General features: G+C 57.2%; 3 protein-coding genes across 3 annotated transcripts; all 3 read left to right on the forward strand.

Moving 5' to 3' along the window:
* Positions 1-2,325: 2,325 nt before the first annotated feature.
* On the forward strand, positions 2,326-6,513 carry LRRC15 (leucine rich repeat containing 15). Its single transcript, XM_010716364.4, has 2 exons — positions 2,326-2,649; positions 3,731-6,513. The coding sequence occupies exons 1-2, from the start codon at positions 2,646-2,648 to the stop codon at positions 5,431-5,433; spliced, it is 1,707 nt and encodes a 568-aa protein (XP_010714666.1). The 5' UTR covers positions 2,326-2,645; the 3' UTR covers positions 5,434-6,513.
* A 654-nt stretch (positions 6,514-7,167) lies between these two features.
* LOC104912532 (uncharacterized) lies at positions 7,168-9,559 on the forward strand. The gene is made up of 2 exons (XM_010716365.4): positions 7,168-7,337; positions 7,737-9,559. The coding sequence occupies exons 1-2, from the start codon at positions 7,221-7,223 to the stop codon at positions 9,360-9,362; spliced, it is 1,743 nt and encodes a 580-aa protein (XP_010714667.3). The 5' UTR covers positions 7,168-7,220; the 3' UTR covers positions 9,363-9,559.
* A 1,078-nt stretch (positions 9,560-10,637) lies between these two features.
* Positions 10,638-16,512, forward strand: LOC109369362 (uncharacterized). The gene is given in 1 exon segment (XM_019618851.2): positions 10,638-16,512. A coding segment is annotated over 1 exon segment (2,340 nt). The 5' UTR covers positions 10,638-10,907; the 3' UTR covers positions 13,248-16,512.
* The last annotated feature ends 5,041 nt before the right edge of the window (positions 16,513-21,553 follow it).

A 21,553-nucleotide genomic window follows, 5' to 3' on the forward strand; every position in this document is an offset into this window, starting at 1 on the left:
TTTAATGCCCAGTTTCTTCCACCTTGCACCTAAAAAATCCCACTCTGCAGAAATATTCTTCATCCCCACTGCTCTTCTCCTGCTCCTTTATATCTACCTGCTCCCGTGTGTTGAGGACCTGCGGTTCTCTGCATCAAGAGAGCATTCCTCCTGGCATGATGCACTGTTAGCAGGGCTGCTGTCTGAATAGGACAAGAAGAAATGGTTTCAAACTAAAAGAGGGGAAGTTTAGACTAGATGTAAGGAAGAAGCTGTTTACACTAAGGGTGGTGAGGCACTGGCACAGGTTGCCCAGAGAGGCAGTGGGTGCCCCATCCCTGGAGACAGCCAAGGTCAGGCTGGATGGGGCTCTGAGCATCTGATGGAGCTGTGGGTGTTCCTGTTCAGTGCAGGGAGTTGGACCAGATAGCATTTAAGAGTCCTTTCCAACTCAAATGGTTCTATGATTCTGTGATCTCTGCTTCTCTCCACCCTGCTCCCCCTTCTTTCGCACAGCTGGGTTTGGCCCCACTCCAAGCCCCTGGGAGGAACGGGTGCTTCTCACAGCAGGGAGGGCAGTTTGCAGGCATCAAAAATACCTGGGATTGTCCCAGACCTGCATTGTAGACAGCAGGGAGTGTGGAGGTGTCCACTCCCTCCAGCAAATGCATCTCAGAGCAGGAGGTTCCTATGGGTTCTGCTTGTCAGGAGCACATCCCTACATCCCTCTGCAGCCCAGGGGGACCCCAGGGCTGGGGGGGGCATGGTGGTGGGGCTGCCAGTGCTGTGTGGGTGAGCGCGGTGCACTCAGCTGGTAGGGAGATGAGTAATGCTCTCCTCTGGCCAAGCCCACAAGCTGCTAAGTTTAGCAGTGATTTGTGTTTTTCCAAGCTGTCTCGAGTCCCTTGGTGATTCAGAGCCGACCAGCTTCGCTACCCCAGCAGCCCCAGCTGTGTGAATGTGTTGGGATGAGGCCAGCACGGATGCAGCCGGGACTGTCCCATTTCTGGGCCATGAGGCAAAACATGGTGACACCACATCATTGGGACTTGGGGGTGCCAGGGTGTGAGCACCCCTTCCCTTCCTGTCTCTGCTCCTCTCCCTTGCCTGTAGCCAGGGAATGCACAGTGATGCCAGCCCCTGCCCATGCTGTCCCTGCAGGAATGCCCTAGGGCTGCTCCCTGTGCACCATGCCCTGCAGCAGCCTTCCTGCCAAAATTGTTTGAGGGCTGCGGTCTCATTCTGCCCCAGCCCCATGTGCTGCATCTGCCCCTGCTGGGGCCACGCTGCTTGGAAGATGCTGAGTGTGACATTCCTCTGTCGGCCCCGGTCTGGAGTGGTGCTTTTCCAGCCACACTGGATTTTGATTTCTATGTGCTTCACTGAAAGCTGTGTGCCTGGAGGGTGACTCAGAATGGGCAGCAGCCCAGCAGTGGGCAGCCAGATCTGGCAGACAAGGGGTGATAAGCCTGGGCCAGCCCCACTCAGTACCAGGGTGCAGGGCAGTTCCCAGCTGCTGCCTGACCTCCCAGTGCATCACTCATGGAAGCAGGGAGTCTATTTTGGGAATGGCATCACTGGGAAAAAACTGCTGCATCAACAGCATGTGAAGTAAAGCAGTTGCGGACAGTGTTTTCAAAATGCCTATTTTCCATCCCAGCTTTTCTCCTGGGCATGGGCAGCCAAGCAGCAGGGGATGCTGCGAGGGCAGAGTCAGGCTGAGTGCTTCCCCTGGCATGGAGGGGACCCACACCCCCCATCACATCCCACAGCAGCCAGGCCCCACGCTCATCCCCCTGGGAACACCCTCTAGATGTGATGTGGCAGTAGCTGCCGGAAAGGTCTCGCTCCCACACTCTTCTCACGGTCCAAGTCCAACTGCAAACTGCCCTTTCCATCTCTGCAGCCTGCAGGGTCCCCTTTCCCTGCGTGCCATCAGCCCTACCAGCATGGCACGCTGCACAGAGTGGCAAAGAACAAGTGATGCTGCACCCAGCACCCGTGCTGTGCTGAGGAGTGTGTTCGGAGGCAACACTGTGCTGTTCCCATCTCAGGCAGCTCATTAGGGTGTTGGGACCTGAGCTGCTGCGGAAACGTGGGTGGGCTGAGATGGGATTAAAGGCAGTTGGGAAGTCCCGCTGTCCCGTGGTTAGCACAGGGCTGCTGCTGGCTCAGAACAAGGCTCACACGTGTTGGTTTTCCCATGGTCACATCTCCTAAACCTCTGCTTGTGGCTGCTCCTGGACAAGGCTGCTGGGGAGAGGTGGGCACGGGGCAACCAGGCGGGTGGTGGGGCCAAAAGAAGGACAGGGCTGGTGCCCCAATGAGTCACGGTCCCTGGCTGTGTGCAGGGGGCTGCAGGGCTGAGCTGCACGCAGCGTGCTGGCTGACGTGCACAGCGTGTTCTCAGGGCCGACTGTTTGTCTTCAAGTGAGAGGGTTCACAAGCAAGAAACCAGCCACTCCATTTCCCAGTCAATCACTCTGTTTGCTAAGGAAGTGCGAGCTGGAAGCCGCTCTACTGCAGTGATTTCCGTAACCCCGCCGCTGCCCCTGTGCTGATTCATTGATTTGGACGGGTTATATACTGGGAGGGGAAGCGTGAACCGCACTCGGCGCTCCTGCCAGCACGGAGCTGTGCTCGCTCAGCGCTCACGGCTGCAGGACATGGGTAAGTCTCCCTTCTGCTGTAATCTCCCCAACGTGGCCCTCAGGCCCCCGGGAGCCCCCAGAACATCACCGAGGGGTGGGAGCATGGTTAGCTGGTGTGCGCACTGAGCACCTTTTGGTGAGTTGGAGGTATTTGTCCCACAAGGGTTCTTCAACAAACTGAGTTAGGTGGGCAAAGTTTCTTAAATGATAACCCATAAAGAATGTGAAAGGAGGGGCAGAAATTTAGGGGGGCTGAGGTTAGAATTGCTTGGATGCTGAGGGGTTGGGTGTTCAACCCCTTGGTCTGCAAGCTTTCGTCCCTTAAAAGAGAAAGGGAGGTAAATTGCTTTCAGCTGTCTTTCCTGAACTGCCCTCCAGTTGGATGCTCCATGAGCTCACTTACAGGGAGTGACATGAGCTGTGCTTTTGATGTGCAAAGCGTTTGGTGGAGTTTATAAGCTGCTTGCTATAAACAAAACTGTTCTGGGATGCAGATTGTTTCCATATGTGAGCCATAAGCCGTGCTGGTTGCAGAGGACTCCTCCCTCCCCTCCAGCAACAGGCACTTCCCTGCTCTCCTGTGTGCTCTCAGCCGTGCCCTGCTAAGCCCTGCTTTGTGCCTGGGAAGCGCAGGTTTCCTCCTGCCATGTGCCACTGGGAGCTGCCAGCTAGGCACAGACTGCTGCTGGACCCATGGGTGGGCTCCCAGAGCAGGATGGAGGGGAGAATGTCCTTGGTGTGCGCAGATAGACGATGGCATAGCAAAGCCCTTTTCCTCCAGTAGCTCCTGTGGCAGCCCTGGGCTCTTCTGGTGCTGGTGACTGCTGGTTTGGGGCTCTCCACCTTTTGGGGATGCTGGCAGGCTAGCAGCACCAGGACCAGCTCACCAAGCTCACTGCAAAACAGGAAACCATGTTCCCAGCTGCTGGAGGAGCGGGACACGCCAGGGATGCCACTAATAGCTGTGGTGTGACAGTGAGACACCGCAGCCGGCTCTGCCCTGCCTGGCCCAGAACTCCTGGAGAGGAGTGTGTCCGGCCCTGGGAAGGCAGCACCCATCCCAAGGTGGGCGGTAGCCTCCTACTTTCTTTTCACTGCAGGCCCCATGGAGCAGGGAATTTGGTGGCTGCTGCTGCTGCTGCTGCTGCTGGGCTTCCACCCGGTCCGCGGGCAGTGCCCGGAGCAGTGCCAGTGCGTCCGCACCGCCCAGGTGGAGTGCTCGGGCGCCGGCATCACCGCTGTCCCCAGCCCCATCCCCGCCAATACAGTGACCCTGCAGATCGTCAACACTCGCATCACTGTGCTGGGCGAGGCATCCTTCGGCAACGCCTCCCTGCTCATCGGGCTGCGCATCGAGAAGAACGACCTGCAGCACGTCAGCCCCGACGCCTTCCAGCACCTGCCCGACCTGCGCTACCTCAGCCTGGCCAGCAACAAGCTGCAGGAGCTCCCGGTGCAGGTCTTTCAGCCCCTGGGCAAGCTGGAGTCGCTGCTCCTCTCCAGCAACCAGCTGCTCCGTGTGGAGCCTGACCACTTCGCCCACCTGAGCAACCTGAAGGAGCTGCAGCTGCACGGGAACAACCTGCGGGAGCTGACGGAGGGGTTGTTTGACCAGCTCGCCAGCCTCACCAAGCTCAACCTGGCCCGCAACAACCTCGACCGCCTGCCGCCCCGCGCCTTTGAGCGGCTGCCCCAGCTGCAGGTGCTGCGGCTCTACGAGAACCGGCTGCGGCACATCCCGGCAGGTGCCTTTGATGCGCTACCCGAGCTGCAGGAGCTGGGCCTGCACCAGAACCAGCTGGAGATGCTGTCCCCGGAGCTCTTTGTGCACAACGGGAACCTGCAGAAGCTCTACCTCTCCAACAACCTCCTCACTGCCCTGCCTGCCGGTATCTTCCTGCCGCTGCGTGCCCTCTCCAAGATCACCCTGCACGTCAACCGCCTGCGCGACATCTCCCCGGCTGCCTTCGGCCCCATGCCCAACCTGCGGGAGCTGTGGCTCTATGAGAACGAGCTGGCTGCTCTCCCCGCCGCTGTCTTCAGCAACCTCACCCAGCTGCAGCTCCTGGTGCTCAGCAAGAACCAGCTCCGATCCCTGGCTCCGGGGGCTTTCCGTGGGCTGGGTGAGCTGCTGGAGCTCTCACTGCACTCCAACGCCCTGCATCGGCTGGACGCTGGGGCGCTGGGGGGAATGCCCAAGCTGCAGAACATCTCCCTGCAGAACAACCGCCTGCAGACGCTGCCTCGTGGCCTCTTCGCTGCCACTCCGAGGCTGCAGCACATCCAGCTGCAAGCCAATACCTTGGAGAGCCTGCCCGCAGGCATCTTCTCCCCGCTGTCTGCCGTGCGGGAGGTGAAGCTGCACAACAACTCGTGGCGTTGCGATCAGGCCATCCTGCCCCTGCGTGCCTGGCTGGAGGCGAACCCCAGCAAGGTGGGTGAGACCCCCCCGGTGTGCGCCCAGCCGGCCCCGCTGCGGGGAACACCCATTGCCAAGCTGTGGCAGGACCAGCCACCCACTGCCCGGCCCAGCAGCCCGCTGCCTGCCCGCCCTTCCCAGGAAGCATTGCCGTCGGGGTTCCCCACCACGCTGCCGGTCACCCCTGTGTCTCGGGAGGAGGAAGAGGAGGAGGAAGGCAGAGGGTGGTGGGGGCTGACGCGCACGCAGAGCGCGGTGGTTGGGGCTGTCATCGTGCTGGTGTGCGTGGCTCTGCTCTGTGCCCTCGTGGCACTGGTGGTGTACAGCTGTAGAAAGAAGAGCCATGTGGTGCTGATGAGGATGAAAGCACCCAATGAAGCCTGATCCCCCATGAGCCCCGGGGGCAGTGGTGACCCAGAGCTGGATGGACATCATCACACCATGTGCCCAAGTCCCCTGTGCTGCTCTGCTTCACCGTGCCCCTGTTCTGCAAGCAGGGTGTCAACTACGGGTGCCCCCTTGGCTGCCCTGTCCCCAGCCCCTCCTGCTTCTGTGCTCAATCCCTTCCTGGGACCAGCAGCCAGAGTACAGGGTGCCAAGTAGCAGAGCAGGGAGCAGCAGCCTGGCCACAGAGCACTGGGACTCCCCCACCCTCAGCTCACATGATCCCCTTGAGCTGCCCCAAACCCCATGCCTTCAGCCACAGCCTGTGCTGAAGTGTGAGGGGCCAGGATCTAAGCACACACCCTCCTCCCAAGCAGGGCTGTGTGTGCCTTTGCAGCTTAGCCCTGCAGGGCTGGGCTGCCTCTGCTTGGCTCTGAGCCTGGTGTGCTCCGTGGTGGCACACCCCAGTGACTCGGCCGCGTCCACGCTGCCCTCCCTGCCTGCAGGCAGCGTGGCGAGAGCGGAGCATCTTCCTCTGCCTCCAGCAGAGTCCTTGTCCTCACACGCTTGTGTTTCCCATGGCAACAGCACTGTGGGACTACATGTGCCCTGGGCATCCACCAACTGCAGCCCTGCCCAGCACAGCTGCACCCTCTCTTCTCACTGTTCCCAGCCCTGAGAGTGCCCGCTCTGTACCTGCTCCTGCTGCCTGCTCCCAGCCTGAATGCTGCTGGTGGCACAGGGGAGGAGGGCAAATCCCTGAGGTCCAGCTGTGGGCAGGTGGGACTGCACTGCCCCAGCAGCTACTGTGCTTCTTCCAGCGAGCAAGGCACAGGCACAGCTCCATGTGTGGCACTGGGCTGTATGGGGTACGGTACTATGGGACAAGAGTCTCAATGGGTGGTGCTGCTCGTGGTGCTCCAGGAGCCAGTGCCGGCACAAGCAACAGTGCAGTTGTGTGTATGTGATGGGATGGATGCTCTTCTGGGCTGAGACCTGATGACAGCTGCAAACAGGACTGTGCCTCGGGACCGTTCGGTACTGCTCTGTGACCATTAAAGCACGGTTGTCCAAATAAAAGAGCTGTTTGTCTGCTTCTCTGTGGTGAGAAGCACCCTTGGTACAAGCCAGCAGGGAGAGGAGCTTTCATTTATTGCCTCTCTGAAGTGATTCCTTCACAGTGAGAATAAGCCCATGCAGGCTACTGGGACAGGGGAGCGTGTTGTGGCTGCACAGCCCAGCTGGGCTGGGGTGAGGGAGGGCTTAGCCATTCCACTGCAGCATGACAGCTCTTGGAGGGCTCATTGAGACCTTGGCAAGCTTCCTGACACAATGCTGGGAGTCTTGCAGCTCTCTGCACAGAGCAGGTCTTCCAAGGGTGCCTTCACCAGTGGCCCTGACCTCTGAACCGTACCATAATGGCCCTGAGGTGTTCCCCTTCACCGGGGTGTTGCTATTCTTCACCGTGCTGTGCTGGTCCTCTCTCCTGGGCAAGGAACTCTTGCCAGTCTCATGCCTCAATGAGACCAATAGAGCCCAAGGACACTCCTATTGGGCTGCTGCATGCAAGCACACTGCGTTTGATGTGGGCCCAGTGCCATCACCCCAGGGCATGGCTGGAGCCATGGCCATGATTCCCCACTGGGATGCCTGCCTGTGGCTGCTGCCCTTGCGCCCCGTGTGGATTCACCTCTGCTCCAGGGGTTGGGCTGTTTTTTGGAGTGCTCCAAGGACACGGGTTGTTGTTGCTGATAAGCGGAAAGGGGCAGCTCCACCCCAGCAGGAACATGTTGTCAGCTGCCTCCACATCCGCCCCAGGACACATCTTCCCTTCTCGGAGAGTTTCACTCCTGGCAGCAGGCTGTGTGTTCCCTGCGGTGGTGGTCCCTGTGATGCCGCTCTCGGTAAGTGGCAGCTGTAGGCTGTGGGACTGAAGACAAGGGTGTAGGGCAAGTGGGAACCACGTTGGGTGTTGGGAGGGAAGGCTGGGCCCAACACTGCCCTGCAGCACTGCCATGAGGCCAGAACCCCCCCAGCTGTAGGCATTTCCACGTGGATATATCACCGTGGTGTGGCAGAGTCCCCATTGCAGCACTGTGCTGCTCACCATGAGCACAGCACCATGGGGTGTTCAAGCTCAGCCCTTGCACGTGTGCAGGCATGTGGCCTTAGCAGGAGCTCAGGATCCAAAACGTTATTGCAAAAGGAAGTGTTGGATGAGCAATTAGGAACACTACCACTCAGCTGAGGGCAGCAGGCCCAGCTGCCCTGCAGCAGGGGCTGAGGCCACACTCCTCCTGCAGTGCAGCATGCTGCTCCCTGCCGTGCTGGGACTGGGGGCCTTGCTGGTCTGGGGGCTGCCCTCGCCCTGCCCCCCGCCCTGCCAGTGCTATGGCCGTGCCAGCGTCTTCTGCTCAGAGGAGAGGATGAGGGAGATCCCAGCAGGCCTGCCTGGCAATGCCACACAGCTCATCTTTGTGGAGACGGCCCTGAGCCACATCCGGAGCGGTGTGCTGGGCCCCAGCACTGCTCTCACCAAACTGGTGTTCATCAACAACCACATCCAGGAGCTGGAGCCCGGCGCCTTCCGCATGCTGCCCGGCTTGGCTGAGCTGGAGCTGTCGGGCAACCCGCTGCCATTTGTCAGCCCAGAGTTGCTGAAGGGGCTGCCCAGTCTCACCGTGCTGTCCCTCAGCTCCAATGCCCTCCGCTCTCTGCACCCGGAGCTTTTCACCGCTGTGGGCAACCTGCAGGACCTACGCCTGCAGGGAAACAGGATTGAGGCACTGCCCCATGATATCTTCCACCCCCTGCAACATCTCCAGGCCTTGGACCTCTCGCAGAACGTGCTGGCTGAGCTGCCCAAGGGGCTGCTGGCCCCACTCACTGCTCTGCGCGTCCTGAAACTGAGCAACAACATGCTGGCACGGCTGCTACCCCGTGCCTTTGTAACACTAACCCAGCTGGCTGAGCTGCACCTGGATGGCAACCAGCTGGTGGAGCTGCCACCTGGTGCCTTTACTGGGCTGGTGGGTCTGCGGCGGCTGCAGCTGCAGCACAACGCCCTGGGCAGCCTGGCCCCTGCCACTTTCTCTGGCCTCACCAACCTCACCTCCCTCAGTCTGGAGGGGAACCGCCTGGCCCAGCTGCCTGCCGCCCTCCTCCAGGGCACCCCGTACCTCCTGCACCTCTCGCTGGCCCGCAACCACCTGCAGACACTGCCCAGAGGCCTCTTTGCCAACCTATCGGCATTGCAGAGCCTGGCGTTGGAGCACAACGCCCTGTCCCACCTTCCTGCTGAGGCTTTCCATGGGCTGGCAGAGCTGACGGCACTGCAGCTGGGCCGCAACAACCTCTCTGTGCTGCCCTCTGGGCTGCTGGATGAGCTGCCCCGCCTGACATCACTGGGACTGGAGCACAACCGCCTGTCCCACCTGCCCACGGGCTTCTTCGGTGCCAATGAGGAGCTGGTGCGCGTGGGGCTGGAGAGCAACCCCTGGGTGTGTGACTGCCGCCTCGCCTACCTGCTGAGCTGGCTGCAGGTGTTTGCCGAGCCCCTAATCCACCTGCAGGCCTCCTGCACCGGCCCCGCTGCCCTCATGGGACGGCCCCTCCTGGAGGTGACCCTCCGGCCGCAGATGTGTTCTCGCCACCAGGGCTGGGACGAGACGCCTGGGGAGGGCACACCAGGGCAGTGCATCTACAGCGACCCCGAGGGCACCCTACATATATCCTGCAACGCCACGGGCTGTCAGCAGCTCAGCCTTCGCCTCCCTCCTCCTCCTCCTGGGGAGACAGCACGGCTGGGGCCCGAGTACCAGGGTGACTGGGTGCTGCGCTCCTCCTGCGGCACGCTGCGGGTCAGCATCCTGGTCACGGTGCGGGATGGAGAGAAGGACGTGTCACCTGGTGACCCTGCTGCGCCCTAGGGCACGGCACTCTGCTTCGGGGTCAGCACCGGCCCGGTGCAGCGACTTCAGCCTGGGGAATGACGACGTGTTCTGCTCTGATGTCCCCACCGAGGTCACCAGTGTCAGGAGCGGGACTGCCGGTATTTATTCGCCCAGCCGTGCACTCCTCGTGTATTTCAACTATCATTAAAAAGTAGATATTAATTACCCGTGTGCAGCCATTTCCCGCAGCAGAGGGTGGGAAGACGCAAGTAAAGCGGTTGCGGTCGCGTGAGGACATGTCCCGCTGCCTGAACACACGCGGGCGCTGCTGCCGGATGCTGCTGCCGGCGGCGGCCGGGTGCCCGGTCCCAGCTGAGCCCTTCGCCCCGACGGCGCTGCGGCCGTACCGTGCCGTGCGGTGCTGCGGCTCCACCTCGTGGCAGACGGACGGGCCGGGGCGGTCCGGGCACAGGCAGCGAGGGGACGGCCCGGGAACGGCGGCGCTCAGCCCGGCTCTGCAGGCTGCTCGCGTCCCGGTCCCGGAACCGTGCGCGGAGCGGGAGCCTCACGGCGTCGGCACTGGAACGCGGTGGGGCGCGTGGGAGAACGTGCAGTGCTTTGCCATTTGCCTGGAAACAGAGCCAGGCAAAGCACAGCTGAACCTAAATAAGAGCAAGCGAAAACGAAAAAAGAAATGTTTAACTGCAGTTCATCCTAGGAAGCATCTCGTTGCTTGTCATTTCAAGCGATTCCCCGAATCAAACAGGGCATTTTCTCCACAAGTTCCCCCGCACCTGCCAGCAGCCCCAGGTGTCCCCAGCAGGGCCCCTCCTCGTGCTCCCGGCCAGCACCAGCCCCACGGCCAGCCGCCAGGACACCCAGTGCTGGCTGTTTGTGTATCCGCCCGGCAGGGCCACAGCTCTCATCGTTGCTATTGGCTGAAACAAAAGGCTTTGGAGCAGCGCCTTTAAGCTACATCAGCTGCTTCTTGAGGAAGGAAAACCTTGCCGGTCTGGAGAGGTTTGGCTTTCCCTGGATGTGAATGGCCAAGTGGTGCAGGCAGATAACGCTGGGAGCACGCTGCATCCTCGCCAGGGGTGCCTGGGCTGCTCCCCATGCTGTGCTGGGCGTTATCTCCCCCGGCAGCCCCAAAGCCAAGCCCCGTGCCTGGCCACGGATAAGGAGCTCCCCCCAGGTGATGGGACCCTTTGTCCTGTGCCTCACTCCCTGCATAGCGCAGTGCTGACAGCTGGACTTGTCTGGAAGCGCTCAGGTAAATGACATGAAATGCTTGAAAATGTGCTGGGAAGGGCGGTTCTGGGGATCTATTTCCCTGTGTCCCTCATCCTAGGACCATTTCTGATCTCTGAAGCTTTGCTTGTGAAGGTTTGCAAGTGTTTGCTGCTGTTGTGTGGGTGAGCTATTGCCCTGCTAAGCATTGGCCTCTTCCTTCTACTGCTGTGATATGTGAATAGAAGGGTCCTGATTGCTGAACAACAGTGTGGTGCCACAGCTCATGAACTGTGGACTCGCATTTTGTTGTTCTTCATAACCAACTTTTGGAACCCTTTTTTCAGGACGATGAAGCAGCAATTTCTTTTCCTTTTCTTCCTTTGCTTCCATCCCCATAAATGCCAAAGTCAAACCCTGGGTGCAGATCCGTATGAAACGCCTAAAGATTACCAGGAGGTCTACAGAGGGTCCAAAAATGATGTCAAGGAGATCCCAAAGATTGCGAAATCCTTCATTTCTGAGATGATCTTTGTGCAAACCAGCATCACTGCCATAAGGAAAGGCGCCTTCAGGTACATGCCCAACCTGACCAAGATTTTATTCATTGGCAACAATATCAAGACAGTTGAATCTGGGGCCTTTGATGGTTTGGAGAAACTGAGGGATTTGGAGATCTCTGGTGCCTCCTTAGAAGAACTAGCTGTGGGCACTTTCCAGAACCTTCCAAACTTGCAGAGGCTGGAGCTGAGGGACAGCCACATCAGATGCATCCCCAAAGGCCTGTTTGAAGGGCTGAAGAATCTGGGAGAGCTGTCCCTGCACATCAATGTGATCCCTTCTCTTCCAGAAGGTATTTTTGATTCTCTTGCCAATCTAACATTTTTGGATCTGGCTAGAAACAGGATCACATTTCTGCCTGGAGATGTCTTCAGCAAACTGCCCCAGCTGCAAGTCCTCCGGCTGTATGAGAACGAGCTGCAGGACCTGCCAGAGGGGCTGCTGGATGCTCAGCGAGGGCTACTGGAGCTCAGCCTGCAGAGGAACAGGCTCAGAGTGCTGCCACCTACGCTCCTGAGGAACCTGACCTACCTGGAAAAACTCCTCCTGGACAACAATCTCATCAGGGTTCTCCCACCCCAGAGCTTCTTTGGTTTAAACAGATTGAAGCTGCTGACTTTAGGTTCAAACCACATTACACAGCTCCCCTGCTGCCTTTTTGACACCATGCCACACCTCTGGGAGCTGGACCTGGGCAGGAACAGTTTAGCCACACTTCCAGATGGCATCTTTGTCAACCTCACGTCTCTTGGCAAACTCATCTTGTCCCACAACCAGCTAGCAGCCCTGCCAAGGGGGGTCTTCACTGGGCTCAACAAGCTCTTGGACCTCCAGCTGGACACAAACCAGCTCTCTGCTCTGGATGATGAGGTCTTTGCTCCTCTCCCAAATCTGAAAACTCTCAATCTCCGAATGAACCAGCTAGAGAGTATCCCCTGAGGACTCTCAGACCCCCTGAAGAGGCTCAGCTCACTGTATCTGAGTGGGAACCCATGGAGATGTGACTGTAATCTCTGTTACCTGCACAGCTGGATCCAGGGCAACAGTGAGAAAGTTAAACTGTCCTCCCAGGTGTCCTGTAAGACTCCACCTCACCTGGCAGGGCAAGCAGTGATATCACTGAGGGAAAACCAGCTAATTTGCCCAGCTACTCTGCCTCCTTCGGTTTCTTTCATCCCATCTCTATTACTCACTTCCACATCATCCCAAGGGATGCCATCCTTGCTGCCACCTGAAGACGTGCCCACTGCAGCACAGACTACACTGTCATCAGTGGCCTTTCCCATTATGGCACTGCCAACCATGCCATTGCCTGTGGCCACCTCCTTCATGTTGCCAACCATGCCAACAGAGAGCTTCATCACTGCTCCTTCACCAACCATGCTCTCAAAAGCCTCCATCACTGTATCACCATCAACCACACTACTCAAGATTTCTACCACTGCTCCATCACTGTACAAGGCCTCCAACACCACCCCGTCACCATCTGTGCTGCCCAAAATCTCCATTACCATCTCATCACCAACTGGGCTTCCCAAGACCTCCGTTATTTCCTCACTACCATCCATGCTACCCAAGATGTCTATAGTCTCACCAGCAGTGCTGCCCAAGACCTCCATCACCAACCCAGAGCGTGCACTATCCACTCTAGCTCACACCACCTCACCAATTCCAACCACCACGTGGGCAGCGATCACACAGCAAGTGCCTCCTGCTCTTCCAGCACTCACAGAGAGACCAGCATCCCATGTTCCTCCACTGCAAGGCCACACGAGTCCCCAGCCAGCCTCCCCATCCACGGCTCCAGGTGGGCACCACCACAGAGATTTCTCCCTGCGGGCCAACCCATGGCACTGCTGCATCTCCTTTGCCCTCGGGCTGGCAGTGCTGGTGCTGCAGGTGTGTGCAATGCTGCTGGAGGTGAAGCTCACTCTTCTTCTCTACCGTGCTGCCCATGGCCACGATCACCCAGTGCCACCAGTGAGGCTGCTGAGTGTCCAAGTGCTGGATGCCGCACACCCAGGCCGGGCTGCAGAGGCGCATCGCAGCGGTACAGTCCCCCAGGGGCGGGCATCGCAGGATCCAAGAGGTTTTAGAGTCCCTCCCAGGAGGCGCCTGGAGATGCTGTGAGCCTGGGGAATCAGCGCGGTGTCACGGCCCGATGAGACCTTCTGCCAAGCGACACTAGGTGGCATCCCGACACAGGCAGTGGCTGCCACAACTTGTCCATTGCCGTCCGGGACCGCTAGGGCCAGAAAACAACGCACCGAGATGCTGCAGACCCTGCCCCAGGGCCAGCTGGGGCCCTCCATGGGTCTGCCACGGGGTGCCCACTTCGGGGCACGGGCTGGAGGCCGGTGCGGATCCTGTTGAATCTCTCCATTGCTGGCAAGTGCCTGTGTGGTGCGAGGCATCCCAACTGCTTCCCTGCCCAGCGCCATGGGACGTGCCAACAGTGGTACACAACGCTCTGACCTCTTCCCTGCACTCTCAGTTTCAACCTCACAAATATTAAAGCCTCCTCAGCAGCTCTACTGCGCGCAGCCAAAGTGATGTTTTCATGCCAGGGCTGTCCTCACTGTCACTTCAGTGGAGATTTTCCATCACCCACCAGCAGCACAGGGTAAACAACCAGTGCCAGAGGTCACAGGATGGGGCAGCAACAGGACTGCACATTGTCCTGCAGGCAGCAGCATGGGGAGAAAATGGAGATGCAATTGTAAATTTTGTTTTCCAGTCCCTGGGGCAGCTTCTTGCTGACACCGTGCCAGAGCAAAGCAGGGGATGGCGCTTTGCATTAGGGCACATACCTGTGGCTGTGCACTAGGGACTTGGATATCCGCTTTGCTGAGCCTGTGCAGTGTTACTGCTCCTCAGCTGCTCCTTGAAGTCCTGACGACAGCTGTGAAATAGAGGAGGCAAGTGCGGGGCAGCACATCTGTGTGGGACAGAGCGCGCAGCCCCGGAGCCTGGCACTGTGCTAATGAGACGCAGATGAGGGAAGGGAGCGTATTTCCTGGCAGCCCATATGGGCTCTGCTCTGTGCTTGATTTAGAGGGTTTGAAAGCAGGGCTGGTTGCTGGAGATGGCAGGGGGGCTCCCTAGGTTTGGTGATATTTAATGGCCTGGTGCAGTCTAAACATGGAAGTGCTTGGAGGTGAGATTAGCACAACATAATCACATCTTAAAAGCTCTTCAGAGACACAAGACATGTCTGCTCCCCTATTCATTATTGTTATCCATGAAGATAGGGTCAAGCTGAAGGTGTTTGCCCACAGGTCCGTGGGTCCGACAGCAGCACCCCTACAGCCACCCTCCTGTGCCCTATAACATCCCAGCAGGACCGTGCCTTCCCAGGCACCCAGCATAGCTCTGATGGCTGGGCACCAGGAGCTGCGTGTGCGCTTTGGGGATGGCGAGCTCAGCACATCTTCTTGAGGCTCTCCCAGAGGGGCGGAAGCTGCCTGTTTGTTTAAGGTGCAAAGGAGCGATGTTAATCTCCGGCCTGTTTGTATTTCTTCAGAGTGCCCGTGTGTGAGGGGAGCAGGGATGGGGTCTCCCCTTTGTGCGGGGGCACAGCCGCGCTGTTTGAAGTGGAGGTGAGAAAACACGGCGGGGCAGATGGAACCTGCTTTGGGAGTGAAAGATTTTTTTCGGCTATTTATGATAATTAGTGGGAAACGCTCCTCAAGCGTTTCAGATGATTCTGTAATGAAGTTGGGTCCAATGTTCCCGCTTTGTTCCCGCGGAACCATTAAAAATCCCCCTTCTTTGGCTGCCTTAATGCAATGCTGAAAAGGCACAATGGCATAAAAGTGGCCCTGGGCAGGGCGGAACGCCTCCTTCCCCCATGGGGGTGAGCCCTTTGGAGCCCGGATTTTCTGGGCCGTAAACCCCAATGCTCACAGCTCTGCTCCAGTGCGACGAGAGCTAAGCTGCTGTGCTCTGAACAGAGCCCCAGAAGCAGTGACAGCATCAGCTCCGTGGGCTCCCAAGGAGAGGTTAAGGGCTGGAGCACTGCTCCCCACGCTGCTTGCCCCGGCCCTAATCAAGTCCTCGCCCCGGCCCATGTCTGAGGCTGCTTTCAATGTGGGGGAATTTGCAGACAAATTTCTGCCAGCAGGATGCTGGGGCTCTGCTGCGTGGCAGGATAAAGATCACTGCTGCCTCATGCAGCTCCGCAGACCTGCGGTTGTCATTTGGGACAGTGTGGGAAGGGGCAGGAGGCTCTCAGAGCTGGAGCTATTCTTTTCCCCAAGATAATGCACAGTGACACAATGAGCCCATCTGTGAGTGGCTGGGACCATTACCTCTGAGCTCCTTAGCTCTGGCCCTGAAGTGCCACTTGGACTGTGATGCCTTTACCAATGCTTGCGTCACTCCTGGCAATATTTTGGGGCAAATATCTCCAGAAACACAGCACGCTTCCTTTGGGAACTGTGATGCAGGCACCTCCCAGCTCAGTTTGCAGGCAATGGTGTCACCACAGGAACCCGCCATACCCAGCAGTCCCAACACATCATTCCCTCCTTTATTTTATTCCAGCATTATTTCCTCCCCTATGCTGAGCAATGGCCCTCCACCAAACCCTTCCCCAGCATCTGGGCACAGGAGCCCAGGTACGGCCATGCGCCCGACTCTTCCCATTGTGGGCACACAAAGCAGCACTGACCCTGCAGTGCCACCGCTACCTGCTGCTCACCACAATGGCCCCGCAGCACTGAGAAAGGGCCGGGAACATAATGAGGCTGCGAGCACTGCTCTCTTCAGAGAGCAGAGTCAACTCCTCGGGAAGAAAGGAAGAAGGAAAAAAAAAAAGGGTAACCCCCCCCCCCCGATAATAAAGAAGTAACAAATGAAGAATGAAAGCCTATAGAAGGCGTCTTAACCCAGTGAAGAAAAAAAATGTCAACATCTGTGGAGCTGTCTGCAAAAACAGACCCAAGCCCTAATGAATACCCTCTAGAAAAGGCATTCACTCGAGGAAGGCAAAAGGCTACATTTTTCTATGGAGGTATAAAGATTTTGATGAATCTGCCCTTTCCCTTTCCAGTGCAGTTGAACCAAGCGCTAATGTTCATCTACAGCTGTATTAAAGGATCCGGAGGGGGTGGAGGGAGGAAGAGTCCTGATCTGAAAGCTCACAAGGAGGGTGGATTTAGAAAGCCTGCATGGATGTCAGAGCACTGTGGCAGGGAAGAAAAGCAACAGGCATTAGAGAAAATACTGTTTAACAAGAGTTTCTTTAGTCAGCCCATTTGGGCAGAGATTGGTGCGCCATAAACATAATCCTCTTAGTGCTGACTTCAATGTGTTTGTACAAAACAGGGAAATATAATATGAATGTAATAGTCACGTTTCCTAAAATGCTTAATAAAAAGACAAAAGTTCTTTATTTAGATCTTCAGCTCCAATGCAGGATGGGGGCACAGCAGATGCATTCTCAGAAGGCTGCTTGGAAGAGAAAAGCCATGCAGAATATGGCTGTGCAGCGGCTGTGCCGTGCCATGCTGCATCATGCCGTGCTGTGCCATGCCATGTCATGCTGTGCTGTGCCATGCTGCATCATGCCATGCCATGCCATGGGTGCCCACCTCACTAACCCCAGGCAAGGAGTGCCCACAGATGCCCAGGAACTGCAGCTGGGGAACATTCTGCACCATGGCAATGTTTTCTCATAAGGAGGCTTGTTGGGACTGCAGTGGGAAATGCCTTCCCAGACAGGACCACCTTCCTGGGGGTTCTCCATTTGGAAAGCTGATCCACTGAAGGCAAAGAGTTGGAGGTAACAGGTTCACTTCTATTGAATAATCATAGAATGATAGACTAAAGGGCAGGTTTGGGTCTGACTGAGATCTCTAAGCACGTTGATACCATACAGCCGTATCAGCTGACAGAACTGTGCTAGGTTATTTGCCATGTGCCACGTTGATATTTCACGTCATGAGACACCAGCTACATGGGAAGAAGACTCAATGACACAACCAGATCAGCTTTCCAAACCTATGGTTAAACATTTCTGTTCTACCACAAAATCACATTCCCCATCTTTCTTCTGGCCTCAAACAGGCAATAGCGATGCAATGCTGGGTGTCATGTGCTGGGGTGCAAAAGGACAACTACAAACACGCCATCCTATGAGTGACAGCAGAACCTCCAAGCCCCGTGTTTCCTCCCTGAGCCTCATGCACCAAGAGAGCGTTTCTACACAGCAGTGCCGTTCATACACCAGGAACAAGGCACTTTACAACCCCATAAACCCCACATCCTTCTGTGCAGGCTGCTATGACGTGACGCTAATGCCTACAAGATGTGCAGCGCTGCGGGACTGCCCCTGTGCCCCACACCACAGAAAAGGCCTCATGTTTTACATCGCTCTGCACTGCAGCCTTGGCTAATTAACCCCAGGGATGAGCCTCCTGCTATCAGACTGCTCCTTGTCATTCCTTATGTGCTGGTGCTGGAGGCACTATGCTCAGTGCGATAGGGGTGGGCTGAACCGCCGTGCCCCAATGAGTCCCAGTGTGTCCCAACCTGTCCCTGCGGATCCTGGTCATCCTGGTGCTCACTGGGTGCGCGGCGCCGGGGGGACGCAGCATTGTGTCACAGTGCGTTGTGATCACCCAGCGCGGCTAACGTGATTTCCATCCCATATTCGACCTCTGGCAACTTCAAAGCTCTGGTGAGCAGGGGATTAAGCAGAGGGGCTAGGGCTGGGGGGTTGAGGGGGCTGCTCACCTTTGAGCTCCCCGCGTCCCCTCCCCGCTGTGCCCGGAACAATCACCTCCCATTGTGCTCCCAGGGAAAGCCGGGGTGCAAACACAGGGACCTTGTCAATATTGGTTTTTGAGAAGGCTTTTTCTATTCTCCCATGTCTGGGGTTTTTGTAGCAAATCCCCCTCAGGCTGCCCAGCCTTCCCCTGGGAAATCGGGATCCTAGGGGTCCCCGCTAACACCATCCATTGAGTGAAATTTCACACCCACCTGTTTGCACACAAGATTTAATTTGGTTGATTCTTCATGCCCTTTTCCTGCTTAATCATCAGCCCATTGACCTTCATATGAAAAGGGGCTGAGGGCAGAGGAGAGAGGGGCTTCTGCAGGGAAACAAAAGCTCCCAGAGCCCAAACCAGTCCAACTCTGAGCTAAAGCATCCACATCCATGCAGGAGCAGAATGTGGGGAGCAGCACGGGGTGCAGCTTTTAGGCAGCCTGGTGGATTGGGGGAACCATCCCATCCCCATCATTTACTGGCTGGATGCACAGAACCCCCCACAGGCGCAGCTCTAAGGTCTCTGCACTTGCAGCTGCAATTTGCCTGCTGGAAAACAAAAAATAACACAAAGTTAAAAAAAGAAAGGAAAAGGAGAGTTTTTTTTGTCCCGCTGGCCCTACTCAAGGTGAAACCCGAGCTGTGTGGGAGTCTGTGAGCGTGCAGGGCTGTGCACACACGTGTGCAGCCAGCAGTCCGGTCGTGCTGTGCCGCAGCAGCACTGGTGCGTGCGCATGTGCGCTTCCCCCCGGTGGGATTGTTTTGGTCTGCAGAGTGCGGTCGTGTTTATTTAATATCTGACGTCCCTTCTGTCTTCAGCGCTGACATTAATTGCCAGACAATGAGCAATGGAGCCCAGATGTTCCCCGGTGGTGGCCTCCCTCCCCTCGCCAGCGCTATGCGGGTGATAAAAACCCTAGGGGAGCTGTGTTGGGAAGGCTGCTGCTGAGTGGCTGTGAGTGGCAGCGAGCCGGGGGCTGTGCCACGCCAGGGGTGGCTCAGACCCCCCAGATGGAACTGCTCAGGCGGCTGCAGCCCCCCCCATTCCTTCTGTGCAGCAGTAATGTGTGGGCATCAGAGTGGGGCTGTGCCCAGTGCTGGTGCTGTGTTGCAGCCTCACCACTGAGCACGTGGGTTTCGGGTCTGGGCACTGAGCCCCAGTGCAGCAAAAGAGTCTGCCAGCTGCCCCTACTGCCTGCCTGCCCTGGCTATGCCCAGGCACTGCCCTGCTGGCATGCTCCCCAGAGAGCAGGGCGAGCCTTGCTTGCCAGAGAGAGATTAGCACAGCTGTCTGTCATTTCATAAATATCCCTGCTCATGAAACACGAGGTCATTTCACAGCAGACATGGCCTTATCACAGAGCCACAGTGCTGCTGGGGCCCCCGGCATGCAGCCGTGGCTGAGCACCATGTCATGGCTGTGCGTGCATCAGGGCTCCAGCTGCACTCAGGGTATCCCTTGGGCATGGCTGGGGCTGGATTGGTGAAAAGCTTCTGGTCTGAGGGCTGCGGCGGCCGAGCTGGGGAGGGCAAGTGGTGTCCCCTCCATGTGCCTGCTGTCAGCATAGCATGGCATGGCATGGTACGACAAGGCATGGCACAGCATAGCACAGCAGGCAGGAACGTGACACTGCAGTGTTTAGGAAACTGCCCAATTTCCTGCTCTGCCATTAGCTTAATATGCACCCACCACTAATCACTAAGCATTATTACTTAAGTGGGAATATGTTATTAGAAAAAATGGCACTGGAGATGGGGTGGAGCTATTTTTAGAACTAGTGTCTGTCACTGTGGCATCACTTCCTAAGGGGATGTGCGTGACCAGGAAAGCAACCAGCAAACCAGCACACAACCCCTCACAAGGTTCCCATATTGCCTCTTTAAGCTGGAAGAGAACACGATACAAACACAATGTGAATTAGGATCTGAACAGTTTTCCTGGCAGGTTGTCACGCAAGTTGCCAGCACTGCTCCTTGCCTTGGACACTCGCAGCAGTCCTGTGCCCAGACCCACTGCCCCTGACCCACCGCCTCCTGGCAGCCCTGCTCTCAGGTACCCCCGGAAGCTATTTCACAATGGATGCACCTTGAGGGGAGAGGTGACACCCCCATTTCATGCCTCCCTGCAGCTCAGTGCATCCCCACCCACACTTCCCTCCTCCTGGGCTCTGCACAAAGCCCAGCTGCACTCTGGCCGGGGAACATCCGCTGTGGAAACCTGGGAGGAGCTGACAATCCCCAAAGATTGGCTGCACACACGGCCAAGCAAGCACTGCTGGCTGCCGGCCTAATTCGTTGCAAATGTGCTTCAATGTGGTTCCAATCTGGATCCTCAGCCCTGGGCTCAGCGGGGCTGGGAAGTGGCTGAGTGTGGCTGAGCCGGGTGAGCTCCACTGCTCCTGCAGATCCCTGCACTGTGTCCCTCATCTATAGGGATGCAGTTGGGCTTTAAGCCTGATTGTAAAATCTCCCCAGACCCAAGCATCCCTTTCCCCTGTTGGTGCATTTGCAGAGGGGTTGCACCAAAGGTTGAGAATAACCACGGAGAACTGCCCCATTCAGTCAACTTGCACCTCTCCCATGTTTGTAGTTGGATTAAAAATGCTGCAAAGTCAGCTCACAGCACTGACAAGGAGCAGCACAGAGTGAGTCCCATTCTTGGGTTACAGCAGAGTGGTGCTGAGCCACAAGCAGGCACCTGCAATAACAGCTGCGGTGCCACTGCTGCAGGCGGAAAGGGAAATGAGCAGCAACGGGGCTGGGAGCAGCACACTGCTATTCAAGAACAGAAAATCCCTCTTTGCTGCTCAATGCAGGCAACTCTGGCCATGCTGGCATCAGTGCACCAGGCACCCATGGAGCCCAGAACACCCCATGCAGTGGCTTTGGCACAGGGAATGCCGTGCTGTGCCATGTGGTGCTGTGCCATGCTGCTGTGTTCAGCCCAGCACTGGGAGCAGCGAGGTGCTGCGCTCGGCCTTTTAAGATCAGAAAGGTTTTTGAACTGACGTTAGCACTGGTACGCAGAGGAAAGCGTACAGAAGGGTAATTAAAGTGGAGGAGCGAGGCTGGGTTTGCCTTTAATGGCTTGCAGCTGCAAATATTTTTCTGTCTTCTCCAGCCTGCTTGTAAGCTGTCTGGCTATATTTCTCGTCCCGGCCAATTAGATTCCCATGTGTGCTGCAGGAGTGAAAATATAGAAAGTGAATAATCCTCCGGTGCTGCTCCTCAACTCGGAGCCCTTTGAACCCGTTCAGCCCTCAGCCCTGCTCCCTCTGCAGCACTGCGCTTCGCCTCCAGCACACCGCCAGCACCGCCGCCGTTCACCTTCAAGCCCTTCTGATCAAAGCCCTTTTTTATCCCCCCCCCTTTTGCTGAGTTTTACAGCCATTTTCCCTTTTTGACACTGGTGTTCTGCCAAAAGTTCCACTCGAAAATCAAAAGGGGCAGTCCATTAATACAAGGCAGCTGTATTGAGTTCACCATTGTGTTGTCTCTTCCAAGGTACCTCAGATTTTTAATAAACTGTGAGGCGTGGGGAGTGTGCTGGCTCCAAGCGGAGGGAGGCAGAGGGGAAGAGGGAGAGCCGAACACCGTCATGCAAGCAGGAGGCACTCGGCAGCCTCCCAGCTCCCGTCCAGCTCCAGGATCAGGTATCAACCAG

This window comes from Meleagris gallopavo, chromosome 11, assembly GCF_905368555.1.
Source record: "Meleagris gallopavo chromosome 11, MGAL_WU_HG_1.1, whole genome shotgun sequence".
Lineage (NCBI taxonomy): Eukaryota > Metazoa > Chordata > Aves > Galliformes > Phasianidae > Meleagris > Meleagris gallopavo.